This window comes from Onychostruthus taczanowskii, unplaced genomic scaffold (assembly GCF_017590055.1).
Source record: "Onychostruthus taczanowskii isolate IOZ18803 unplaced genomic scaffold, ASM1759005v1 scaffold11, whole genome shotgun sequence".
NCBI lineage: Eukaryota > Metazoa > Chordata > Aves > Passeriformes > Passeridae > Onychostruthus > Onychostruthus taczanowskii.
Genome location: NW_024497629.1, coordinates 12446783 through 12472763, shown reverse-complemented (window position 1 = coordinate 12472763; position 25981 = coordinate 12446783). Strand labels below are relative to the sequence as shown.

Genomic DNA, 25981 nt, shown 5'->3' with positions numbered 1-25981 from the left:
CGTGTATAGAAATATTTAACTAAAACATTAAAGATGAACTGTTACTTACAAACCAGCATTGCCAAAAGAGTTAAAAGTAAAAATTATATGAGATAGAATGATGTGCCAGAAGTAAATGATGGAGGTCAAGACTCAAGTATTTTTTCTTTTAGAAGTTCAGATATTGAAATATGTATTTTTAAACAAATTAAAGCAACAAATAGCTTTGATGTAGTTAATACAGTCAAAGTAAATTAAGTCAAAGCAGGAATCTTTTATTTCATTGGTCTCTACACATCTCCATGTGAAATGTCTCCCCACCACAGTTCACTAGAAGTCCAAACTGGTGTTACTGCACCCTGGGAGGACCACTGACAAACTACCCTGCCCTCTGGCTGGTGAGATCATTTCACCCATCACCAAAACCTCTGCTCTTGGGACATGACAACTAAAAGGAAACTTTAAGATTTGCAATAACCAATCCATTCAAACAAGTTTATTTAATTGGTTGAACACAACAGCTGTTCAGTGAAGGAAAGTGAGGCACAGCAATGTATTTCTACGTGTTGTACAAATACAGGGGAAAATTCTCAGCCATGGAGAGCTCATTTCAAGCAACATACAAAAAATACACATAACACATCATGAGGCTAAAAACTTATGTGGCAGAATAAGTACATGCCCAGCAGTTGTTGATTATTCAAGTTAATGAAGTATTTATACAACTAAATCTATATAATATTTGATTGCCCCATGACTTATGATGTCATTGGCAGGCTTCCTCTCTCATCTACCTCATGGCTTCCAAAACCTAAGTCTATACATGTCAAGCCTTCATAACTCAGGGCAGAGAAACAGGAGTCTCCTGGGAGGCTATTCATCTTATCTTTCTTTGACACTTTGTGTAGTGACAATAAAGGGAGATGTTGGTGATTGTACTCCTACCACTTAGGAATCTCTTAAAAGTGAGACAAGTCCAAGAATTTTTCTCTCTTTTCTTTTTCTTTTTAATTGTCTGTCCAGATTCAATGAAGACAATACCTAATAGAATGTAAAACCACATACCAAAAGACCTTCATAATGAGAAACCCAAAAACCTATTTCTTTCCTTTTCGCAGCTGCTGCATCACTTAACTTGAATAATTCACCCCCTATAGATTCACAACCTTTTCAAGACTACCTGTATGCTCCAATGTCAGACAAATCTGGAGTTTCCCTCTAATCTTGGGATGGCAAATACCCAACTTAACTGTGTGTTCAAGAGCAAGAAGACACAATTGATGTCTTGTTGCCAGATCCTTGAATACTGGGGCTGATCAACGAGTGCAGGATAGTGCAAAGACCACAGGTTTAATGACTCATTGATTCATTAGATGAAATACACATAATCAAGTTTTGCTAAGTGGTTATTGATTCTGTGCACTTTGATGTTGATTTAGATGCAACTCAGACACATAAAATTGGGGACATGCAGAGTCAGTGACCATTTCTGCACTAACTCAAGGAACACTGACTTCTGCACTAAATCAAAATCCTGAAGTCCACATTTATCTAAAAAATATATATATAAATTTGAAGAAAAACTTTGGGAAAGAAAACATTCTATTTTTCTACAGAGATGAAAATTATGTTGGCTACATTGAGTTGAATAAAAGCATCATCTAGAGTAATCAAGGCGTCCAGATTTGTGTGTATCCTGTGTTTTCAGCCTCAGTGATAATGACAACTTTGTTTAAAGGTAGAGGGAAGGGCAAATTCCAATTTATTTGTTTTTCATTATAATAGCATAAAATTAAAAAGTTCATAATCAATCATAACCAATTTTAAAGGCTCAGAATAAGCTACAAGAGTGCATTTATCAGTTACAAAGTATTTTTGCACAGTCACAATGTTTGAGCCTTGAACATGATATGAAATATTTCTATTCCAATATTTTAAATGTGATTTCTTTTAATTCAGCATGCTATGTTCAAGCATTCAAAAACCAAGGAAAATAAACTGCTGGAAATCAAGGGTGGTTCATGTAGCTATACTGTCCATCATTTGAAAACATGGCTAGATACCTATCAGGAGAATCAACACCCTTAGACTTGATGGATCATATTTATCAACACAATAGACCAAACTATCATTCTAGCATGTACTTAAGTATTGAGTAATAGAGTATGCTGTCATTTTATCACATCTATAATGCAGGGCTACTATAGTGAATCAGCTACTGATTCCTATCATAAATAATCTTCTCATCATTTCTGTATAGACACACAATAGCACTGACTCTCAACTTAATTTTAACTAAGAAAGACATATGGCGTAGAATTGAGAAATAGGATACAAAAATTTTCATGTAACTATAGCAATAAGATTCTTACTTGATCAAAAAAGCTAACAGCTAGAGAATATAACCAGTTGAAAGGAATAATGATGTGGAGCAGCCTTCTAACACAAGACTGTCATCAGTAAACATCTGAAATTACAGGAAAAAAAATGACAAAAGCAAAGTGATACAAGCTGCAAACACTTCCGTGCTTATGTACGAGTCTCACCTCCAGCTTAAGCCACAGGATACTGCTCTGTGTCTTGCACGGTTGGTTAGGAGTCATTCAAGTGTGAAATATTCTAAATTCTGCTTGTTAAAGAATTGAGAACCTCTTCCCTCTGCCATGACTTACACCCTGAAAGGCATATATTTGTTTGTGATAATAATCTACTGAACTAGTGTCCTTCAGCAGCACACAGAAGTTGCTTTGATCTAGTATTAGGGAGTCTTGCAGGTAGTATTTCCACTAAGTGACAAGCTTACCTATCATAAAGAAACTGGTTCAAGCTGTTGGCACACTTAAAGGACAAATCTATATCTCATGTTCAGTTGATGTTTTTCAGCTTTAATTTTTCATTATTAGGAGAATTAGAAATACTCTAAAATGAAAGCTTACCTCCTAGGTTAATCACATAACTTTAAAAACCAGATGTCTAAATGGCTTTGCTTTAATCTGGTATTTTTTGATATATCTGATGAAAGGAAGGATGTCTGTACAGATGAAAAAAACCCAAACAAAAAAGTCAAACTGAATTCCATCACATTCTAGTGCAGAATAAGAAGGCTTCAACTTGAGTCATATCACAATTAAAAAAAATACTATGGCATATAATGTTGCTTTTTATAGCTGACAGTGAGTTCCATTAGACTGTAGAAGAATCTCTGAAGGCAAATGAAAATAGCCTCCCAAGAGAGTGGAAGCCCCACACAGCATGGTTTAAATGTGGCAGCTGGGCTGTGGGAGGAAATGGCATTTTCCATTGAAAATCTGCTGCCGATATACCTCCTATGGCTAGATTTTAAAGAGAAATGTGGAAGTTGTCATTCTCTGAATTTCAGCTGCTCAGTTTTAAGGATGCACAGGCAGGAAAGGTAGCAAGACTGAATAGCAAAAGGTCCAGAATTATGTTCTTGTCCAAGGACCAAAGAGTAAAATTGAGAAATGACTGAGGTAGGAATGTGTAACGGGAAGATGGCAAGAGGGGGAAAAGATTCTTTAGTTTTAAAAGATAAAAGCCAACTTTGTAGAAAGTGTGTGCCACTTCAAAGGTTACTTTAATTTTTTTTAACAGTTTGAGGTATTTGATCCTTAGCACGTCACTGAAATTTGGTTAGCAGTGAGATAGTTAGTTACTTTTAAAAGTGTTCTCTTTATATCTGGGGATCTACCATGATAATAATTATGGCAACATCACAGGCCATAAGTTCCTCAGATAATAAATTCCCCACTGAAAACATGTAGGTATATAAGACTGGGAGTCACAAGAGCAATCATGTGCTATATCCACACTAAGAACTATGAAGTATTATGAAAATAATGCTTCTAAAATAGTTTTTGTGGTTTTGATGTCTGCATGTACTTGTAACTCTGACTTAGGCATAATCTTGAAAATATGACTCATAATCCAAAAAAGACACTTTCTGTTTCAGGTAGAAAATCATGCCTGTAATATGTATGGCTACTTTATTGTTTTCTGTTTTGATACAGGTGATGTGCTACTGTTATCTGACTTTTTTCTTTTTAACAACAATTTGACAATTTTATCAAGGTTGAAAAAATTGTCAAACAAATTGAACACCTTATCTTTTTTCTTAAACTTTTTTTTGTTGTTGTTGTTTTGTTTTTTGGGTTTTTTTTTTTGTTTTGTTTTGTTTTTTTGAGGTGGGTGGGTTTTTTCTTTCTTTGGGCTTTTGGTTGTTTTTTTGTTGGTTGGTTAGTTGGTTGGCTGGTTTTACCCAAACAACCTCTTATGGCTCCAAATCTGGTTCCTCTAGAGCAGTCCTTTAACCATCAGACTAACTTAGTTTTGTTCTCTGTAAAAAACCTAACACTTCTGCTCAAAGGCCTGACAGAAGGATCCTTGCCAGTCTTACCTTCATCATTTTGGTATGGCTCTGGCTTGAGAATTAACACGATGCTTAGAATTAACATGATGCTTGCATTGAGGCTAGTGGAAAAACCAAAGCAGTATGTTGCTTCCTAAGTAACACTGCTGGTCCAGGATGTACAACTACCACAAATTTGTTCATGAAAGGGGTGTGACTGCTATGCTGGCCATAGAAATGAGGTACCTGCTCATGTTAGTGTGAGCAGAGAATACCTGCTGGAATAGAGAGGAATATCTGCTGGAATAGAGAATACCACTTCTGGAAATACACAAATTGGTTTTCTATTACAAGTTTGGTCAGCTACAGACGTGGTAATTTTGTGGATCCTTGTCTTCAGTTTCAGTACCAAAGGTCTACTTATAGTTGTGCTCTAAAATTTTGTGCTTATTTTCTGATTTATATCTTGCAAAATGCTTCTCATGAAAATCCCAGATGTAGAAATTTAATGGGGGAAAACTGTTGTCTCATCTCTAATTGACTGGTAGATGTATTAAACAGAAGGTGGGCCAGGTGCAAAATGACATTTTGTGTTAAAAATACCAGGAAAGTTTTGAAGGTAGGAACGAAAAGCACCATAGGTATGATGTCACTTCAAATTATCTGATATCACGCAAAGTAATATTGCAATGCAGTCAGTAGGTAAATTGTTCCTGACTCTTCACCAGGTGATTCTAAATTTCTTTTTTGCTTAAAAAATGTTGGTATAATCTCATTATCCCTATTTCTCAGACCAGCCAATAAACTTTTGTATTTCTGAGTTTGCGGTTTCTTATGGAGTTCTAGAGCAACATCATTACAAAGTGCCCTGGTGTAAGAGGAATGAAATTCAATTCCTGCTTACAAAAGAGATCAGTTTAACCTATAGTATATCTAAAAAAATAAAAAATTAAAAATTGCTTCTAACAAATCTAAACTAACCATGACAGTTCTGTTGCTGTTCTACCAAGCTCTCCACTAGACTGTTTTCTAAGTCTGATGGACTGCTTTAATTTTTAAAGAACAACCAACAATTACAGTACACAGAAAAAGCTAAGTGTTTTCTCTGTTTCATAGTTTTGATTAAATGCTGATATTATAATAAGTTGTTCCACTTTTATTCAATGTCATTTTAACTCTTCAGTCCTACCTTCTACATCCTTTTAATAACATAACTGGAAGCTGCAAGCTTGACTGCCAAGGTTTGAAGTTAACACAGCAGTCAGAATTTATTTGCATTCTTTCTAAAATGGCATTTGTTTTATAACTCTGACTCAGTTTCCCAGTCTGTCCTTTTCTGTGATCTGTTTAGGTCTCACAAGCCAAGCAAAGCCAGGCCATGTCAGTTCTGAGAACGTCAGTATTTCCAAGCAACACCTAGATGCTGCAGAGACAGTACTGCAATTCAGAAAGTAGTACACTTGCCTTGCCAGAAGCACTGAAACAAATTCACTATTGTGGAAGGGACAGAAAAACTGTAAAGCTGGTAATTCCTTATGCCACACAGGACTAAAAAGAGGAGCTAAGTGTCTTTGTTTCAAGAACTAGAAATGTTAATTCCAAAGCCCCAATCAAAATAAAGTCACGCAATTACATTCTGTCACAATCATTCCTACATTTTCAGACAGAAAAACAATCTATTATTTTTTTTCTTTTTATTCCAAGCCCTGTGCCCTATAAATGTGTGCTGGCAGAAAGTTGCTACAACCAGTCTTGTGAGTCAATGTGGTGTTATGAACATATTACAATTTATAAGCGATACGACCTTTGGTGTCATTGAAATCAAGTACTCAACACTGCAAAACAGTCTGAGCCTACTGAGTTACATTTGTGAAATGTTTTAAAATTAACAGTTGAAAAAGCTTTACAAGCATAAAATACAGTTTCCCTGGTTAACTGGCTGCACTTAGCCACCCATCTCACTGGGGCTCTGTACCTTCTACTTCCTTTTGCAAATATGGGATATACATGGAATTTTACGAGAAATAAATTTCAAAACCAGGGGGTTTTGTGTGGTAGCTACTGTCATGCAAACATCTAGAAGACTCATGTCAGAGAAAATCAATCACATATGTCATGATGTGTGAGACATCCTCTTGTCTGAGATGTCAGTTTGCTTGTCCCCTTCTCCTGAAATCGTACATATGGTTACCAAGAACCAACAAACCATTAATCCTCATTCATCATTGGAGAAGAAACCATGCCCAAGCAAGGTCTACATTAAATGTAAGCAATGTTAGTACATTTTTCTTACTGTCCTGGCAAATACTAAATAGCAATAAAACATTTGGTAATTTTTGTAAAAATGAACTTTTGATATAAAAAAGATGGTCTAAAGCAAGAGGCACTGGAGTAGAATTCAGAGGCGTGACTCAACTTCTGTCAGGGATGCAAATTTCTTATGTGGTAGCAGAGTCACGAACTCCTGGTTTATCAAGGGAGCAAAAGCATTACAGCTCTGTTTCTATGCATAGCTGCACAGTGAAATTCTGACATCTAAGTGAGGTATGTTTGCTCCTCTTCTAGTACCTAGGGACATGTAGGCACTTAACACACAGAAAAGTTTAGACATTGTAATCCAGGCTGGTAGAAGGTATTTTCTGTAGAGGGGGATTTCCACTCCTGGAATTAATAACTTGAAGCCTTTTTTAGTTTTTTTTTCCTCCCCACAGAAACAGAGATAAAATCGGTCTTTTGACTTGGAGATGGTCAGGGGAGAAACCACAAAAGCAGCCTTAGCCATTATCTAATCTAGAACACACAGAAATGTGTGAGCAATTTGTGTTTAATATCCTCTTTTGCCAGAGGTAACTGAAGATCTGTTTTACACTTCTCAGAAGACTGCTTTCTCATGAGATTTCATAATACTCCAGGTTTAGAGTACACACTTCTCTAATACTTCATGCAAAACAAAACACTGACATCTTCTTTACTACCAGTACTTTACCACCAGTGAAGGATTCATTCAGTTTGTCTCTAAAATGACTGTTTCCTATATGAAGTGCTAATGCTGGGACTGAAAATGGCATCCTTCTGTCTCCAACTGACTGCTCAAAGTTACAAAACTACATCCTTCCCTCTCCTTTTGAATACAGATGAAGAAAAAAGAATGCAAGAATCCTGACATCTTAACTTCTTTATAGTATAGAATGCAAGTTCCCAGAAGATAGGAGAAAACACCTCCAACCAAATCCAGATAAAGTCTTAAAACTATTGACAAAGAAGAAAACAGTGGGAGAGTGGCATTTTTGTACAGATCACTAACTGGGGGGTTTTTAAAAGCACTTGCTACACTGGAATAAGCAGAGGAGAGATTAAAGATAAACTATCTGTGCTATGGACTTAGTATGGCATCAAGATGCCCCAATAAATGTTTTCACAGGTCTGATGAGGATCTGCTGAGGGAACTGGGGTTATAGAGGCTGGAGAGAAGGAGGCTGAAGGCAAAAGCCTACCTGAAAGTAGGTTATAGGCAGGTGGGAGTTGGTCTCTTCTAAGTAACACGTGATAAGATGAGAGGGAACAGCTTTAAATCGTGCCAGGGGAGTTTAAGTACTGGGAAAAAATTCTTCAGTGAAAGGATTATCAAGCATTGGAACAGGATGCCCAGGGAAGTGTTTGAGTTACTAGGGATATGGGCATTTAAAAGATGTTTAGATGTAGCACTTGTGGACATGGTTTAGTGATGGACTGGGCATTGCTGAGTTAATGGTTGCACTCTATGATCTCAAAGGTTTTTGTCCAACCTTAACAATTCTGTGACTCTTGATTTGGACAAGACTAATGTTTAAAGTACAGTTCTACTGTGACTTCAGAGCTGGACACAAAAGAAGAGAGCATTGATGAGAGTGCACCCTTTGGACTTAAGGCAGAAGTTGAATGCATGCCAACTTTTAGCTCTAGCCTTTTTTCCAAACACCCATTCCCAATTCATCAAGTACAGGTAAGATTTTTCTCCTGGAGACATTAAGAGGGTGAAAAACAGCAGCAGCTGAATTAATCCTTGGTGAATTTCTTCCACAAGAATCAGCTGAATAGAAAGCAGTCATCTCTACTTGTGCATCCAATTCAGTGGCCTGCTTATTACTTGAAATAGAAAAGTGATGGTAGAGAAATCTCCCCCAGTCACAGGAAACTGAAGGTAAAAAACCTTTTTTTTTTAAAAAATGACTGTTATTGGCATCTAAAGCCAATCACATCCTGTCCTATCTCAGTATATTTTAAAGTATTTCCAATTTTATCATAATTCATGGATTTGAGACACAGCCCTAATTTCAATCACAGGAATATTTTCTTTTAGGCATTAAACCCCTTCTACACTCTTCCATGGATACTTACAAGACACTAGTTCTTGCAAATAACAAAAGGACATTAGGTTCTGCAATCCCTTTGCATGCCACCAGTAAGCTTTAAGATTTTCCAGGGGAGATAATTCAGGTGAATAGCCAGAAAACCAACTTTGTAGGTCCAGTCACCTGGCTGAAGTTATCACTGTTTACAGTGTCCTAGGCTGTAAAGTGCAGAGGATGTCTTCAGGAGCTATCTATCCCCTGGGCACTTTTAATTCTGTGGATGTATTTTTTTAGATTTATTATTGCCATCGAAGATGCTCAGGACTACCTCTCCTTCCCCTGTCCTGAGCTGACACCACTGGAAGCAGTACTTCATATCAACCACTAATAAGAAGTGATGTCTTTGAAAGGGCTGTCTCAACTTATTGAAAAACCCCAGCAGAAGTCTTTAAAGACACATCATGGAGTATTTTTAGGCCTCCTTCATATTTGAGTTGGTTTCTTATGTTCTTCATTTTCTTTTGCTAGCTCAGGTAATATCTGAGGTGCTTGATCTCATAAAATATGAAAATTTGAAAGAAAAGATAGCTATAATTTTATTTATTTATTACATATATGGTTTCTCCTACCTCCTTTTTGATGATTCTGGCAGAGTTCAGATCATTTTCACTGAGACGGAGAACAATAGAGCAGGGCAACCCTGTTCTGGTAGCACGGGTGCCACCTACAGATAGAACTTTTTCAAACCTATGTGTTTTTTGTGTTCATGTGGACACTGCAGCAAGGAATAAGATGGGGTTCCCTGTCCATCCAGCTGCCAGTTCTCACCAGTAAATTCTCCTGTCTCTAAAGCTCTGACTCAGGATGCTCCAATGCACAGGCCATTTTTCATAGCTACACACAGTAGCTACGGCTGCTGCTCAGAACTGCTGGAAGGAATATGTAGGCAGATCCATAGTACCCTAAAGTCAGTGCACTACCTTGCTTGTGGCTTTTATGGTTTAGTCTTAAGGTTAAAAACTGTCACTGCATTTTCACTAGAACACATATTAATAAATATATTTTCTTAAATACCTCCAGCTTTTCAAACCTCAGAATCAATATTTTAAAATAAATACTGTAGAAATAATTGACAAATTATGACATTGGGAAACTAGACTAGATTCTAAATATAAAATTGTTCTATCATGACAAATCAGTTAATTTTGCTCTAGGATCCAGAAAAATGTTCTGATCAAAAAAGCACTGAATTGTAAAGTTAGACTTTACCTGACATTGATGACCATTCAACAGATCTTTATTTAAATATCAGATATACATCAGAGCCAGACTTTTGTCTTTTTACTACATTTGTAATAATCCCCCATACATGCTTCCGTCTTTACACCTCATGATGCCTAAAATTTGCTTGCTGTTTACAAATGGGGAAACAGAGGCATAGTGGGATGAAATGTCTTGTCTACCATGTGCGAATCAACTCTGTGGATACTCTTTTCCACAATGAAAAGCACGAGTTATTCAACCTCAAACGATTTATTTCTCTCCTAAGAGAACACAATGTACTCAGCAAACCTACCAGGCCAACCAAATAAATTTCCCATAGGCAAAGGGAAAATGTGTATAGCTACTTCCACAATCTTGCTGGGGAAATTATATCCACAGTACTACTGGATATTGTGTTCTTTTGTTTTTTAATTTTCTTTCTGATACTTTCTGCATGGCCTTCATTTATTTTGTGGTTGACAGGGACATCTCCAGACAGATACGCCCACAGAAAACCCCATGGCCGCAAGTGGACTGCTGCCTGAGAAATATGCTCAGCACCTTCCATTTGAAAGAAAAGGAGCATATAATCTCAGCAACGCACAAGCCAGGGCACCCACTGCAGAAAGCACATCCTAAATCTGCTGTTTGCTGCTGCTGCTGCTGCACAGTTAGGTCAACACTCTCCATGCCACTGATTTAGTCTCTTTCCCCTGCCTTTATAAGCCTAGTACTCCAGTACTCGCAGGCCCTGCAACTTGTTGCCACTGCAACAGCTACTCCCAATCCAGATGGTGTTGGGACTAATTGAGCTGTGGCTCCTTTGTGTAGTCACCTCTACACAATAGCCACTAGCACGCAGAGCTTCACACCAATTGCTAGTTGCAGTTGATAGTTGCTCGATGGTTTAGACCCAGCTTTGTACCTTTCTAATCATTAATCAACAATCAGACAAAGGATTTATTGCTGAATCCAGACAGCAGCCAATACAGACCTCTAATACATTATGGATTCTCTGTCAGCACAATTATTTATTGTTTGCGGTGTTCTGTTTGAAAATCCCTATGCTCTTGCACTTATTTACTTACTTGCTTACTTATATCTCTTTAGCTGGATTTAACAAAGCAATGAAGCTTCATCTATTAACATTTTTTACAAACCCTGAACTGTGAACTACTTCATATAAAATATATTTATAATATTATTCTTGTTATTAACCATGACTTACCAAGGACTTTAGCAAATATTGCTGTTAAAGAAAATGGAATTAAATTTCACCAACAGTGTCAGAATATTTCCTCAGATAAATATCCAGCAAATCATTTTATCATAAAAAACACTATAATAAAGGTTGACTATCAGCTGAGAGATAAAGGAATACACATTTCTCTATACTTCCAGCATCCTGTGGGATTTTTCACAGTATCATGAAAGCAAGCAACAGTAAGGACCTCACTATTCTGTGGTTAGGCTTTAGCACAAAAGCATCAGTGGACCACTGGTTCTGCACAGCATGCAACCATGCTCTGCTATCAAATTAATGTTAAAATATGTATGTCCTAGCTTCTGATTTATAATATCTTTGACAAATAGTAAAAAGGACAGGCATGCCATAAAGTTTATGGATAGGGTGATGGCATGCACAATGATGTCTCATAAAGAATAGAGGAGGAAAAGTTATTTATTCTTGTGATTCAAGAACTAAAATACAGATAGACTGGCTGCGTGCACAGAATTTTTCATAAATATCCCACAGTGCACCCTGTTGTACAGCAGCCATACATTAATTAGAGCATTCAGCAGACACTGCAATGTGTTACACTCACCCAAGTGAATCTTCATTTTTCACATGCAGGGCCTTACTAATTAAAATCAGCTTTGCAATTAAATGTGGAAAATTGTGTTAAACTTTGAAGCGTGGTTTAGAAAAAATGTATTTATTTTTAGGGTATTTTATTTTGATGCAAATGAATTCTCCATCAAAGTGAGACCAGTAAAAGGAAGGTATGAGGATTTCTCTTTTTTGTATTATAGATGCTCCTCTCAGTTGCAAGTTGCAATGCTCCACTATCTCTCTGCCAGTACCTGGCCCTGTTCCAATGCTTTTAGTGAGTGCTATCTGTCAAGGCATGAATAATACAGCCCCTAGGCTGTCGGCAGAATCCAAATGAGGCATACATCAGGAAGCAAGCACTCGACTTTAGCTCCAGAACATGCTCCTGTGAAGACAGGCAATTATTCACCCACGACTGCAGCCATGGCAATCAAACTGGTGGGTGAAAAGGTATATGAAATGAAAAAATTTGAATAAGAAATATGGCACAACAAGGCACAGAAATTCAATAATTTTCTAATAACAGAGAAATATTTGAGCCTTTTAATTTCCAAGTTTGGGGGCCTGAATTATTTCACCTGCTCTGTTAGAATATGTAGACTAAAATACAGTATATAATGTCAAAGCAATACAGTGATACTTGTTTGGCTTTTCCTAATCAAAACAGCAATGCTAAACTCTAAGGTATTTATAAATTCAAATTGTTATATGAAGTGACAAATCTCATGCCTAAAAATTAAAAGATAGTCTAAATAATTCTATCCGTATAATGTAATAAACCAGAGACAGCCTAGTAAAGAAATAAAGAACGGGTAGTATCATAAAATTTGGTAGAAAATTAAAATGTAATGTATTCCATAAAGTTAGGGACAATTCATACATTACAGATATGCACATCATTTTATGACTCCTCTTTGTTTTTGAGACTAGCCTTTTTTTTTTTTGCAAGACATTGTGACAGTAATTAATGAAATCTTTTACAAATAAAATATGACCTGAAGAAAAGGCATGAAAAATTCCATGGCAGATGAAATGTTTAAGTTGCTTTATTTTATCTGAATTCTTATTTTCAGCAATCAAATTGAAACTGATGATATAGTAAAAGCTATGTGAGTATTTCCATTTTAAATATGAAGGGTTTATCATTTGGTCTTAACATTCTTCACTGAAATGTTATGCAAATTTTTTCAGACCACAGTTGGTTTGCTTTAACTTCTATACAATGGATATATCCGTTTTCAAATATACCCTCTTGTGTGCTCTAAAAGAATCCTAAATGAATATACATAGTGCTACACTACCACCTTAAGATTTTTTTTTAGGTCTCTTATTTGTTAGAATATTATGTTAGAATATATGCTATATGTAGAATATTATTTGTTAGATTGTTATTTTAGAAACGTGGCAGTTAGCAAGTGATGAATCCATTACAGAATCTAATTGCTTTTGTTACTTGAGAAAAAAAAAAAAAAGAAACTACTTTGTTAAGAAGCTTTTAAATAAGCCACTGTATGCAATCAGTATTTTTTAATGGAATCTAGTTCGGATTTTTATGATGTGTCTACATACCTACTTATACGGCAAATCATTGGCACCTATTTGGTATATGACATTGTTTTATAAAGATGCTAAATGGAGAGCAATAAAGTAAAGTGCAATATTTCTGAAACCATCATTCACATCTCCTCAGTAAATAACACAGGCCAGTTTGCAGTCAATTACTCCAGAGTAACAATTCGCACCTGCAGAACAGACCAGGAACTGGACTCACTTTTACATTTGTATTTGTATGCATAGAATGTGATTCCTGTTGCCTCTGAAGTTGATTAATGAAACTGGCAAAGTTTCTTCTAATTGCAGTGAAAGAACACTTGAATCTACGCTCTTCTTCAGATGCTTAAGGCAAAAGGCATCCTGAAAACACAGTTGTGGGAACACCCTCCTGGTCTGGTTAGAGTCACTGCTATATACACAGATGGATTATTCACAGCTATAAGTATGCAAGGATCTGCACCAAGGTTATTGTTCAAAATCATTTCACAGTACTGAAGGTATAAGAGCAGTGTTCATTGTTATGCTGCTATGCACAATGGGCCTGAACAGCTACCAAGGGATTAAAACAACCTGCATCAGAGGCATGGCCCAGGAGATGCTCTGGTTTTCACTCCTAAGATTTGAATGCTTCTCTTGATTCTTCTCTTGTCTCCACCACTATCTGAACAGGTTTGTGGCTCTTTTTTTTTTTTTTCCTATCTTGCATTCAGATCTTTCACAACCTTTGTTTTCTTTTTGTTTTTCAGTTCAGTTGGCCTCAGGTGCTTTGAAACATAAACAACTGGAGTTCTATCTGTGTAAACTCTAACCTTGAGGCATTGGCTCATGCTGTGTGCCATGGACAGCACTAGAGGGTCCATGTTAGCTTCAGGTTTCCAGACATTACTAAAACCCAAAAAAAAAAAGTCTGCTCTAGTAATGCAGGCACACTATCCAACTTTGGGCACTTCTCGTCAGTGCCCAAACTGGGATGTTAATTCTTCTGACCTTTCCATGAAGCCACTGGACAGAGGTGCTTTCACCATACTAATTTTAGAGATCCCAGCATTCTGCCCTAAAGTGCCCTCTAGAGAAACCTGTCCATTTAAGCTGTCTACTAGCATGTCCAGCCAACAAGCCAACATCAGTCGCTGAACTTAAGACCCAGGAGGAAGCTACCAACCAAGTCTTGCAAGGTTTTGCTTCCCTTCCAACTGAGATTTGACACAAAGAAAAACATCAAGGAGATGGAAATGATACAACAAGCTTTTACCACTGTTACCCTTCCTAGTTCCAGTCCTGTGTTTTCATACACCTCAAAACATCACTGGCATAGAAAGTCTGCTTGTTCCCTTAGTAAACCTACATTGAAGCTCTTTCCTAATTAAAAATACAACCAAGGCAAAAACCTGTGGTAAAACCCTCCTTTAACTTCTACCTAATATTTTATCAGCTGAACAACATTTCATCCCCTGAATCTACCTGAAAATTTGAAAGAATCTGTTTATTTCAGTTCAAGCTTAATGTACTACCTGAGGATGAGTTTTCACTGTCACAAAGATACAATTACAATAATAATAAAAAAAACCCAAACCAAACCAAACCAAAAAAAACCAAAACAACTCTCCTCTGCAAAAAAAAAACAAACCAAAAACCAAACCAAAAAACAAAACAAAAAACACAAAAAAAACACAACACAAAAAAAAAACACACAAAAAAAAAAAAAAAAAAAAAAAAAAAAAACAAAAAAAAAAAAACAAACAAAAAACAAACAAACAAAAAAATCCAAACCAAAACAACAACAACAACAATAAAAAAGCCAAAAAATTCCCCCCAAAAAACCACCTGGAATTCCAGAGACTTTAAGACATTTTAGAAGGAACAGAATTTTGGAGAGCTCTTACTACATGTAGTGGAAGCAAATGCATTCCATTCCTAATAATGAGCTGGTCTGATACTGTGAATGAAAAGGTCTTAACCTCATTAAAATGCTCCATAGGTCTAAACGGAATTGTTAGGCATCAGCTGATATATGCAATCCCCTGAACACATCAAATTTTTAAGACAGTCTGATTTCCTTGGAAGAAATATTTGAGGGTTTTTCCCACCCATACAGCAAAATAGAAAAAGAGAAAAATTCCTTCAAATTCTTTCAAAAAGGTAAATTTAGTAGGTGTTGGTTGTGAATAAATAGTGCTTCTCTTCTAGAAAACAGAAATTTTTGATAAAAGTACATTGTAAACCTCAACAAAGAATTCTGTGTTTTTACATTAAATAGGACATATATTGGTTAAATATATTTTGATTAGTGGATTGGCAATCATGGTGACAAGAAAACATAAAAGCCCAACAAATTCTTTTGTAGAAAAAAAGGAATTTTTGATGTATTTCCAATTTTTATTCTTATTGCATCTGCCCAAAATTTCATTTAATTAACAGCTCTGAGATTCAGTCTGTTCGTGTACTGACATACCAGAATCATGTCAAGAAAGCAAAATATGGAATTAACATCTTAAAACTGCATGTAATCTTTTCAAACCCCACATTTATTGCTTCCTCTTTCCCCAAAAGGGTGATCTTACACAAACACAGACACTACCTCCAGAGCAATTCAGAAGAAAAGTCAGAATTTCTCAAGCTAAAGAGTTTCTTTCTGTATGTTTTTGATATCTGCATAGAAATTCCATGAAGTGTAAAGAAATGTATGTACCTATAATCTTGTAACTAGAAAGGCCATTATAATCATATCACTTAACTGTTGACAAGTATGGGATTTCTGAGGGAAAAGAAGGATTTAGTGCCATTCTTTAATTACTTGTGAGGCTTGTATTTCCATAAAGAAAACAGACAAAAGAAAACTATGGTTTGAAATGAGAAGTCACAACTGAATATAAAAATAATTATTTTGGATACTTTTCCTAAATCAGTGTTCCAATCTAACCAAAGCCTTCAAATAGCAACAAAATGTTACTTCTCTTATGAGTGAAGATTAAGAAAATAAATGTGAATAATTATTTTATAGTTTATACAGTTTAAATGTAATTCAAAGTAATTCTAGTATCACTGTTCTTGGTCTAATTCTGAAAGTGTTTTCTGGACTTGTCCCTAAGCCTCATTCACTGATAAGAAAAAAGGGACATGAGTGTAGTGAGTGGCACTGTTCAGTATGTTTTCATATTTCAAATAAATGCCTTAACCCCAAATGTATAATTTCAATTTAATTCCTAGACCGCATATGCCCATTTCATGCAGTAATCAGATCTGGTGTGAAATATCTACTCTTATAACACCACAAGGGCTTTATAAACTGAAAAATCAAGAATGAAAAAACTCTTTAGATTTTCAGGATAATTTAACACTGGTTTGAACACTTCCCTCAATTCAGAAAAGAGATGGCCTAAACATCAGCCATTTCATCTCCTACAACGGGCTGCTGTATAAAATATGTCAAATGAAATGCACAGCAATGAGAGAAAAATACATGTATTCTAGAGACGTTAAATTCTAAAAATGTTTTAAAAAATCATGGACAAATGATTCAGGAAAAGAATGGTGTTTAGACAGATGTACAACACTACTCAACACCGACACAGAAATGTAAAGATTGAGGTCTGAATTAATTTGTAGCACATGCAGTATGCAAAACATATGCTACCTCCTATACTATTAACCATAAACAGCTGGAAAAAAATTTAAAGGAGATGTTTCCACATTTCATGGTCTAGAAACTGAAGTAAAGGTATTTATAATACAGTATAACATTTGAACCCTGAAGTCTTATTGTTGTTGATTTGCCTTAAGCTTTGCTTTGAGTCTAACCTGATCATTGAACTTAAAATGCTCAGAAACTCTTTTTCATTCAGCTATGAAACACATTAAATAGCATGAACATGAGCACCAACGGGTAAGTGGGGCCAAATCCTAATTTGCAACATATAAGCAAGAGAACTGTATGCAAAAATTGAGAGAAGATTGACAATGAGAGCCAGTCTCAGCAAAAATGGAAGTTAAATTTTGTGACATTCAAAAAGAAAAAATAACCCTGACTCTAAATGGTTTCTAGAATATGTAACTGCTAATTTTTATCATTGTTTGGTTTATCAAGGTCATGCCGGATAACTTGTTTACCAAGTCTCTTCACTAAATTATGAAAAATTACAGATATTACCTTCTGTGTCTTGCATATTTGCCACTAACATGACCACTGCCATCACAGCCAGGCGTGGGACAGCTGCAAAAGAGAGAATTAATTATATAGGTGTTGGTGTGCTGCAGAAAGATTATACTAAAAGCAGGCAGACTACGTGTTACAGAGATGGAGGGCAACCAAGACAGAAAGAGAAATCAAATAACTGAAGGGGAAAAAAAAGAGGGGATGCTTTTTATTAGCAAGTCTCGAGGGAATTAATTTCATCAGTGCAGCAGGGCATGAGCAAACCACCAATGAACTTGAAAGTGCATTATACCCATTAAAAGGCATGAATTTTCTAAATTGCTAATGGGGATACATTTTACACTCAGAGCACTAACCTGAACAGCTCTTGTATGGCTGGTTCCACGGGAACTGCAGAGAGATGGAAAACATATAAAAATTTATCATCTATTACAAGTACCCCTCTTCTACAGAAAATTACCAGAAAGGTTGTGTAAAAGCAAGGGTCAGAATGAATCGTGCAAAGAGATTCTGGAGGATGAAGGTCACCCTGAGCAGGGGCCTTGAGTGATTTACTGAAGCAAGAGACATACCTCGAACACCTTTGGAGCGTGTGCGATGGCGCTTCTCGTCTGCATCCACCTCCATCTGGGAATAGATTAGCAGGCAGTCAATGTTCTTATCCTGCATGCACAGACTATCAATGCACAGATACAGTCTCTCACACAATTTATTGACACTATTTTAATTCCATTTTATCCCGTAGGGGAAAGTTCTCCTTACAGGGGATTTTTAGGATATTTGTGTTTATGTAAAAACAGAAAATGCAATAATTTCTGCTTTAAACAGTCAGTTTCTGTGGCCTGCTTTCATAGCAAATTGTGTGCAACAAAGTGCCGTTTTGTCTTTTCAAGGGGATATTTCTGACATAAACCCTTAATTACTCCCATATATTCCAAAACAAGGATTCAATAGATTTCTACACAATTTAAAACTAAAGTCAAGGGGTCACACACCACAGGTTGTTTTCTAACCAAACCCTTTACAGTGGGAAAGAAAGGAAGGAATAATGACTGAAAAGGAGATGAAGATTTACCATTAGACCTTCAAATATTTAATGTTATTTAATACGGCATTACAATCTTTGCCAGCATGTTTATTAGTTTAGTTGTGTTTTTCAAGTTTCAGGAATGGGCTCACTTGCTACATGACTACATCTTTTATCTTCATTTTACAATTAGCTTGCCAATACAGTGTGGTTTTCTGTGCAGTAATAAATACATAGAAATCTTACATGTTTACCAGACACGGGCAAGGCTGCAGAATAGATCTTTGAAAGTATCACCATCACCGACCTTATAGGGCCATATAGTTTCTTCTGATTTTACACGCACAATTGTCACCAGATTTTAAAAGGTAAACTAAATAGACTAGTTATAGTTCAGGATTTTGTTCAATAGAAGCAAATTGCACTGAACTATGTTGAGAGACTGAGAGGGAAAATATATGCAGTAAGCTCCTTTGGCTGTAGAAGAACAAGATGGCAAGATGGATCTACAGTGCTTCATACATAGTGATGATACTGTAAAGGTCAGGAAGCACAGAAATAGACCATGGAGCTCTCGTTTCCCCAGGGGAAAAAAAATCAATCACCTCCTTTATAGCAATATCCTTGGATTGATATCTGGTAAGAATGTCATGTATCTCATGCAAAAACATGGAAAAGGGTCCAGTGACTTGCAGCTAACCCTTTAATCACCTAACTTTCTTTAGTCAGTACCTTAACACAAACAATTTGGGAAACAACCAGGAAAGAAGAAATCAAGGAGTGCTTTTAAAGAGCTCCCTCAACATGTAACAGCAGGAGGAAAGAATCACCTCAAGAAAATTTGTAGGTGAGAGGGATTTGGTAAAAAGAAAGTGTCACTCTCACAAGATTCTGTGCTACTGATGTACTTCTGTTTCTCGGCAGTCATCATCTGATTCCTGGTAGTGTGCTATATTCCACATTAAAGGGATAATTTAAAATAGACTGATATTATGAAAGCTAACAGAGCACCAGCCACTTTTAGGGGGCTTCAGGTCAGTCTTCTGCATAACTCTGAGTGGGTTTAATTTTAAAATTAAGAATTTCATTTTCATATTAATCTAATATTTAGCTGAGTGCAGATACATTTGGAGCATAAGCTTCTATCTTCATCAACCAATCATGCTATCTGAGATCCCACAATGTATTCCATCAAATCCTCAACTGCCACTCCAGAAAAGTATGAAAGGTACAGACCAATCCTTTGGTGTATCTATCAACCCTGTGCAGAAGTTTCAGGTATCATCTGGCATCAGAAATGGCACTAACTGCCTATGCTTAGACAACTGAATTTACCCCTAGGTTAACGCAGCCACCGGAGCTTGAGGACCAACTCCTCTGATCAGCCACATGAAGCTACTTCAGTTGGATAAAATCAGTCTCTAGGCACTCTGTCTCTACTGTCTAGCTCTCCATCAACTATTGCATGAGACACTTGGCATGCCTGTAGATACCTCCTATAGGCACCTAAACTGAATGTTAAACTTTAACCCACCCACAGTATCTATCCTACACCTTGAGTTCACATCCTAGCCAGTTTCTTAGCTCCAATGACTTGAGAGGCATTTGAAGCTTTTAAAGCTGCCATATTAAAGCACATAACAGCATCTCTGGAATATCAAAATTGCTTACTAGATGATGACATTCTTTTCCCTTCACTAATAAGAAAACAGTGCACTGTATTATTCTATAACTCTCGAATGTGTAAGGACTTGACAGGAGATCAGAAGTGAAGTTACTTGATCTTCAGACTAGTATGTTTTTAAAATGTTTGGAAAAACGTTATCTATCCTCATTTGTCCATACTGAAAAACCTGCTGAAAGAACTATTATGATCTCAACCTGGAAATGCTGCCCCAGTTATTATGATAGTCTGTGTAAATTTATAAGGGACAAACTACAAAACAGATTTATCTGTGTTTATAAACCAAAGTAAGCACTTCGAAAACACTGAGGGTAGTATAGTGCACTTTTAACTATACTGACAATCACAGAAGAAATCACTAAGCTGGAAAAGCCCCTGTAAGATCCACACAATCTATATCCAGAAGCAGGTCAAGGAAATAAAAACATTATAAAAGCTGCTGGCATACAATGCAATTTTAAATTTTGTTGTGCATCCTACCTAGTTTGCTCCTTCTCCAGAAAAGCACAAATTGACTTGCCATTGTCTGTGACCTAGATGCCCAATGTGAGTCTTGGATGCTCTAGGACACATCACATGATGATAGGTGCCTACATTTAGTCAATAGAATTTTGCTTTACCTTGATATTTATATGCTTGCTCACAGATCTTTGTCAGTCATGTCAAAACTTCAGCCTTCATTCCTCCATGAATTACATATAGGATGCTGGGAGTAAGCAACTTCCTGACATTCTAGCGAGATTTGCATTGGTTCTGCAAAAGTACAGTCGTCTGGCAGCCTACTATTGCAGTCCTCAGTGGCACCCATGGCCCTTCCATGGCCATGAACAGAATTCTGCTGCTCAGACCATCAATCTCACACAAACATGGACCTCCTCATCACTTTCACATGCAGGAAAAGGAAACGTGGACTTTGGTCTCACAAGGAGTCCACCTTAGTTCTACTTTATTCATGACCTCTAAATTATAGCCCTGTAGCTCAGCTCTTAGTCTCTGTTCCAGAAAAGAACTTGTGGACAAGGAGGACAGCCTGGCTAGGGTTAGTCTTAGCCTGGCATCTAATATTACGTATCAAAGCAAAGAGAAGGGCATCAGGAATAGGAAACGAAGAAAATTTTAACCTTTCTTCAAAGAGAAGCTCTAGAAATTAAAATGGAAAGGTCTAAGCTGATTAGAGTGGAGTATCTCTCCTACAAGAAAAAGCTGAAAGAATTTGGTTTGCTAAGCCCAGAGAAGAGAAGGCTTCAGTGTAACCTAATTATGGCCTTCCAGCACCTGAATGGAGCCAACAAGAACAATGGAGAGGGACAAAGAGTATGTAGTGACAGGCTGAAGGAGAATGGATTCAATCTCAGAGTAGATTTAGATTGAGTATCAGGAAGACAGTCCATGAAGGTAGTGAGACACTGGGAGGAAGAGGCTGCCCAGAGAAGCTGTGTGTGCCCATCCCCATCAGTGTTCAAAGGCCAGGTTGGATGGAGCTCTGAGCAACCAGGTCTAGTGGAACATTCCTGGCAAAATCAGGGGGTTGGAACTATATGATCTTTAAGGTTCCCTTCAACCCAGGCCAATCTGTGATTCTATGATTCTCAATTCCCAGAAGGAAAAAATAATACAGGTGTAGGTAGAAATTAAATCTGCAAATTAGAATTTAAAAGAACCAAATTATTGGATATGCCTTACTTAGGACAATGGGCAGGGAGAGGTAGATCTGGGAACTCTGTACCACCAGTACATGCAATCGTGTTACTGAAGATTTAGAGAAACAAGACGTGAATAGTTAGAGTGCTCCCACAAATAAATCACAAGATGCTATACTAAATACAAATTTTCTGAGTAAAACCAAAAAAAAAGTCTGTGTGGTCAGCTGCATGCAGGCAATACGACTTGTTACATCCCACTGTACAGAATCTTATACCAGTAACTACTGCACACACACACAAATACAGGGTGCTTTTAAATTGTCAGTATTTAAAAGCTGGAAATAATAATGAGATAAACTGAGAAGAAGACAACCTTTTAACATAAAATTACTACAATTAGGAGCAGGTGAAAGTATTTCAAGAAATGTCAAAAATAGAAAAGGTACATAGTCATAAGAGAAGAATTCTTTAATAAAAGAGATTTAATGATTATTATTATTTGAAAATGTATTAAGAGTAATCAATAAGATTTATTTTTTTTTACAAAAAAGGGATATTTGTCACTATTTTTGATTTTAAAATCAAAGTCTCAGACAATATTTACCCCCCAAAATAAACATGAGCTTACAGGTCTTCAATACATTGCTGCTACTTGGGGAATGAGGGAGAACTGAAAAAAATTATTCTGAAAAAATTTTACTTGTAACTTTTAAGATTAACCTTTACAAATTGTTGAGGGGATAGTGTGGCTCACTAAGTTAATATTCCTGATGTTGACCCTTTGTAATGTCATACAATAGTAATATAGGATACAAGATTATGACATAATTAGCACCAGTCAACACTTCGTCATGGAAAATCTGTAATCAAAAACACTTGATACTGCTCTTTGAGGATACTCTAGAAGTTGTCAGTAAAGGTAGCTATGTCAGGATGTCATATCCTTAGACACCTTTGAAACATTCAGCTTTCTCTTACTGAGCATTCAGACAATAAAATAAGTGCTTCATAAAATCAGCATATTTATCATAGTTAGCAAATATTTCTCCAGAAAAAAAAATTCTGTATTAAAATATTTTTCCAGAAAAATTATTTTGTATAAAAGTTATTTTTACACAAAACTAATTGTAAAAACAAAGAAAAAATATACTTAACAAGAGCCTTTCTAATATAATCCCCCAGGCATACATTTACCCCTACAATATTCAGTATCTTCACCAGTACTGGAAGATTATACACTACTGAAATATGCAGATAATAGAGAAATTAACAGAATGATAAACTATGTTTGAGACAGGCCAACTAAATCCACCGGCCTGTGCCATTTGGCAGATTTGATCAATCTGAAGAACATGGTTCCAGGCTCTGTATGTATCAACACTTGTGGGCTATGCTCGACAGACAGAAGATCACAATCTGCCTGTCAGTAACAGTGAAGTGGATCTGCACAACCAGATGAGCACAACCAACTTCTGCACTGCTGCAGATGAAGAGCAGGAGGTGATCTGCAGCTGCTCAATCTTTAAGGCTGCATTTATCCTCCAGAAAACCACTGAATTGTTCAGATACAGTCAGTAACTTCTAAGAACAGAGAGCAACTTTTCAACAGGACCTTATCTGTTGGCTGGATGGATACCCTGCTGGAGTCTTCAGGTTTTTAAAGTATTCAAGGCTTTGAGTCTCACCATAGACCTACATGAGCTCCTAAAAGTTTTGCAACCAGCACCACTCTCCCTGTCTCTAGATACAGTCACATATCTATCATTTGGACTTTCTCAGGGCTGCCAACTGTAAATGATCAAGAGATTTGGCCTCCTTTCCAGGACAAACTGGGATTTTTTTTCTCCCTTGTTGGGAAATACTTCAGCATTTTCTTCCCTTGTCTGCAGGTACTCCTGAAAAAGAAGTATTCTTCCAGATAAAATTCTGAAGGTATCTGCATTTCTAGCTAGAGGCATGGTGACTGCAAGGTTCAGTCCCAAGTTCTTAAATATCCAAGTCAGCCAACACTTTCTTAGTGAATTATTACGGTTTCCTTCTAGCAATGATGTTAACAGAAGTCTAGAAAGCCACAAAAGAGCTAAAGGCCTTAGATCTGGGCTTCCAAAATTCATATTTTCTGATTTTTTTTCTTGTATTTCTTCAAATCCAAAAACTGGATTCTCAAATACTCTCAAAAGATGTCCAGTGTTTACTGAGGCAAAGCATTCACTGTCTATACTGTAGAAAGTTCTGGGGTCCTCAGGATGAGATGGACATGGAGCTCCTGGGGAGTGTCCAGAGGAACAAAAATGATTAAGGGACTGGAGCATCTCTCTTACACAGGAAGGCTGAGGGGGCTGGGCCTGTTCAGCCTCCAGAAGAGGTGACTGAGAGGGGACCTCATCAATGTCTGTCAGGATCTGAAAGGAGGGTGTCAGAGGATGTTTCCAGGCTCTTCTCAGTGGTGCCCAGCAATAGGACAAGAGGCAATGGGCAGAAACTGATGCACAGGAAGTTCCACCTGAACATGAGGAAGAACTTCTTTAGTATGTGGGTGATTGAGAACTGGAACAGATTGCCCAGAAAGGCTGTGGAGTTTCCCTGACTGAAAATATTCAAGAACCATCTGGACACAATCCTGTGCCATGTGCTCTAGGGTGACCCTGGTTAAGCAGGGAGGTTGGACCAGATGCCCCACTGTGGTGCCTTCCAACTTGACTCATTCTGTGATTCTGTGATTCTGCAGATGATCATCTGTGACCTCAAAAATATATGGAAATGACTGTTAAATACTAAAATAACTGCAAAATTGTTATGGTCAATCAAGAATGTTGCTTGAATTGTTAGAAAACTTGCTTTTCCCTAATCAATAATATTACACATACTCATAATGTGATAAAAGTAAAATGTTCAGACAAAAATATTATGACTTCCTGAAAATATAATGAATTTATTACATGAAAAGATTGCAGTTTAAAATTTATCTCCATGTTACACAAGTTACTCGGTAAAGGCAGATTTTCATGCCCTATGATGCAAGATGCAAATTTCTGCAGGTAAGATTTCTTTATTATTTTAATAGCCAAAGTTTTCTCAGTATCTCTTTTTATAAGTAAAAGAAAATGATATTTCTTCTGTGTGAAAGTCAAATTAAAAGATTCAAAGAATTGGTTTTTTTAACCTAGTGTCTCAAGGAACAAAACAAAACATGTCAAATGCATTTCCCACATTTAAAATGCTCCTACACCTATAATCAAAGACTTATGATGAATAGTTTATGTAAGCAGTGTATCCCATACTACATAAGTACTTTGTGTAGTCTTCCTAAAAAAAACTGCAAACTGACCTTCTATTGCTCTCCTCAGAAAATAATAGGCAAATCCAAATTGTAACATAACCTCTTTTCAAGCATGTCTTTGTATTCCAAAAGAAATTAATTTCTCAATTATGACTCCTAGTAATCTGAATATGTTTTTATAAACTGGATGTGTTTTGTGAGAGACTGTTTAACCTATCTGGTAAATGGGACATTCATCAATTATTTCAATGGGCCCAAATATCTCTGTTGTATAACACTATCTACTTCAGCAGGTCTTTCTCTCCCCTAACCAGACCAAACCTGAATCAATATAATATGTGAACTTTAATTTATGTCTCACTGGTCATATTTTTGCAAATTAATTGCATTCTAGGATAAAATGTGTGTACTTGTGGGTGAAGGGAGAGTGGTTGATGGCATTCAGCTCAATTTTAAGAAGTCTTTTGACAGAGTATTCCTGTGTCTCATTATGATGGTATTTGCATAGTCAGTTCTTTAAAATGAGTTCTTAATATTTCAATCATCTTGATTAAACATCGTCTATTACTGTTATTAACAGAGTACAGTAAAATTCAAGATCTTGATTTTGACAGAAACCTGTCTGACTCTCCCAAATACATTTAAGGTACTTGTTTCTTATTTTAAGATCTGCAAGACAAAAGAGACACAAAACTGCAGGATAGAAAGTTACTCTAAGAAGCTACTGGAGTGTTTAAGGAAAAGTTAAGCAGAATGGAAAACCAATTTCCTCTCCTTTCAGACTCTTTCCCCCATAAACCCAGGTGCATTCAAATGGACATCTGAAATTTAGTGCAAATATTTTAGAGCACGTTTTAGGAAAAGGCA

At 36.6% G+C, this 25981-nt stretch overlaps 1 protein-coding gene across 4 annotated transcripts in view; it reads right to left on the bottom strand.

Moving 5' to 3' along the window:
- The window catches only part of MYT1L (myelin transcription factor 1 like), a 130152-nt gene extending 112045 nt beyond the window's left edge, over nucleotides 1-18107 (bottom strand). For all 4 annotated transcript variants that reach the window (XM_041420514.1, XM_041420523.1, XM_041420532.1 and 1 more), the window contains exons 1-3: nucleotides 18053-18107; nucleotides 17837-17870; nucleotides 17475-17537 (exon numbers count right to left, since the gene is read on the bottom strand). In XM_041420514.1, the coding sequence (XP_041276448.1) occupies nucleotides 17475-17537; nucleotides 17837-17870; nucleotides 18053-18107 (152 nt within the window). The remainder of the gene's footprint in view (nucleotides 1-17474; nucleotides 17538-17836; nucleotides 17871-18052) is intronic.
- Nucleotides 18108-25981: the final 7874 nt, after the last annotated feature.